We start from the raw sequence: 224 nt of genomic DNA, 5'->3' as shown, positions 1-224 counted from the left end.
CAAGGTGGCGGAGGCGGCTGTTTCGGCCGTACCTGGCAGGAGTCCCTACCGCCTTGGAGGCTCCCGGCGCACAGCATGTTCTCGGTGATGGAACCGGGGTACATCCGGCGGCACTCGGCCGGCGAGAAGATGGTGACGTTGACGCACTGCAAGACGTCCGGGTAAGAGACTGAGACGGGAAACGGAGGGACCGGGGGGGCGGGAAGAGAGAAACCAGAGCAATC

General features: G+C 64.7%; 1 protein-coding gene across 1 annotated transcript in view; it reads right to left on the bottom strand.

Annotated features, from left to right (window-relative positions):
- LOC104513236 (kallikrein-13-like) overlaps positions 1-169 on the bottom strand; it is a gene marked incomplete at its 5' end in the record, with an annotated part of 2,096 nt that extends 1,927 nt beyond the window's left edge. The window contains one exon of the mRNA XM_010156521.1: positions 33-169. Within this exon, the coding sequence (XP_010154823.1) occupies positions 33-169 (137 nt within the window). The remainder of the gene's footprint in view (positions 1-32) is intronic.
- Between the last annotated feature and the right edge of the window lie 55 nt (positions 170-224).

The sequence above is a fragment of the Eurypyga helias genome, unplaced genomic scaffold, assembly GCF_000690775.1.
Source record: "Eurypyga helias isolate BGI_N326 unplaced genomic scaffold, ASM69077v1 scaffold8228, whole genome shotgun sequence".
NCBI classification, from domain to species: Eukaryota; Metazoa; Chordata; class Aves; order Eurypygiformes; family Eurypygidae; genus Eurypyga; species Eurypyga helias.
This window is presented reverse-complemented; position numbering and strand designations above follow the sequence as displayed.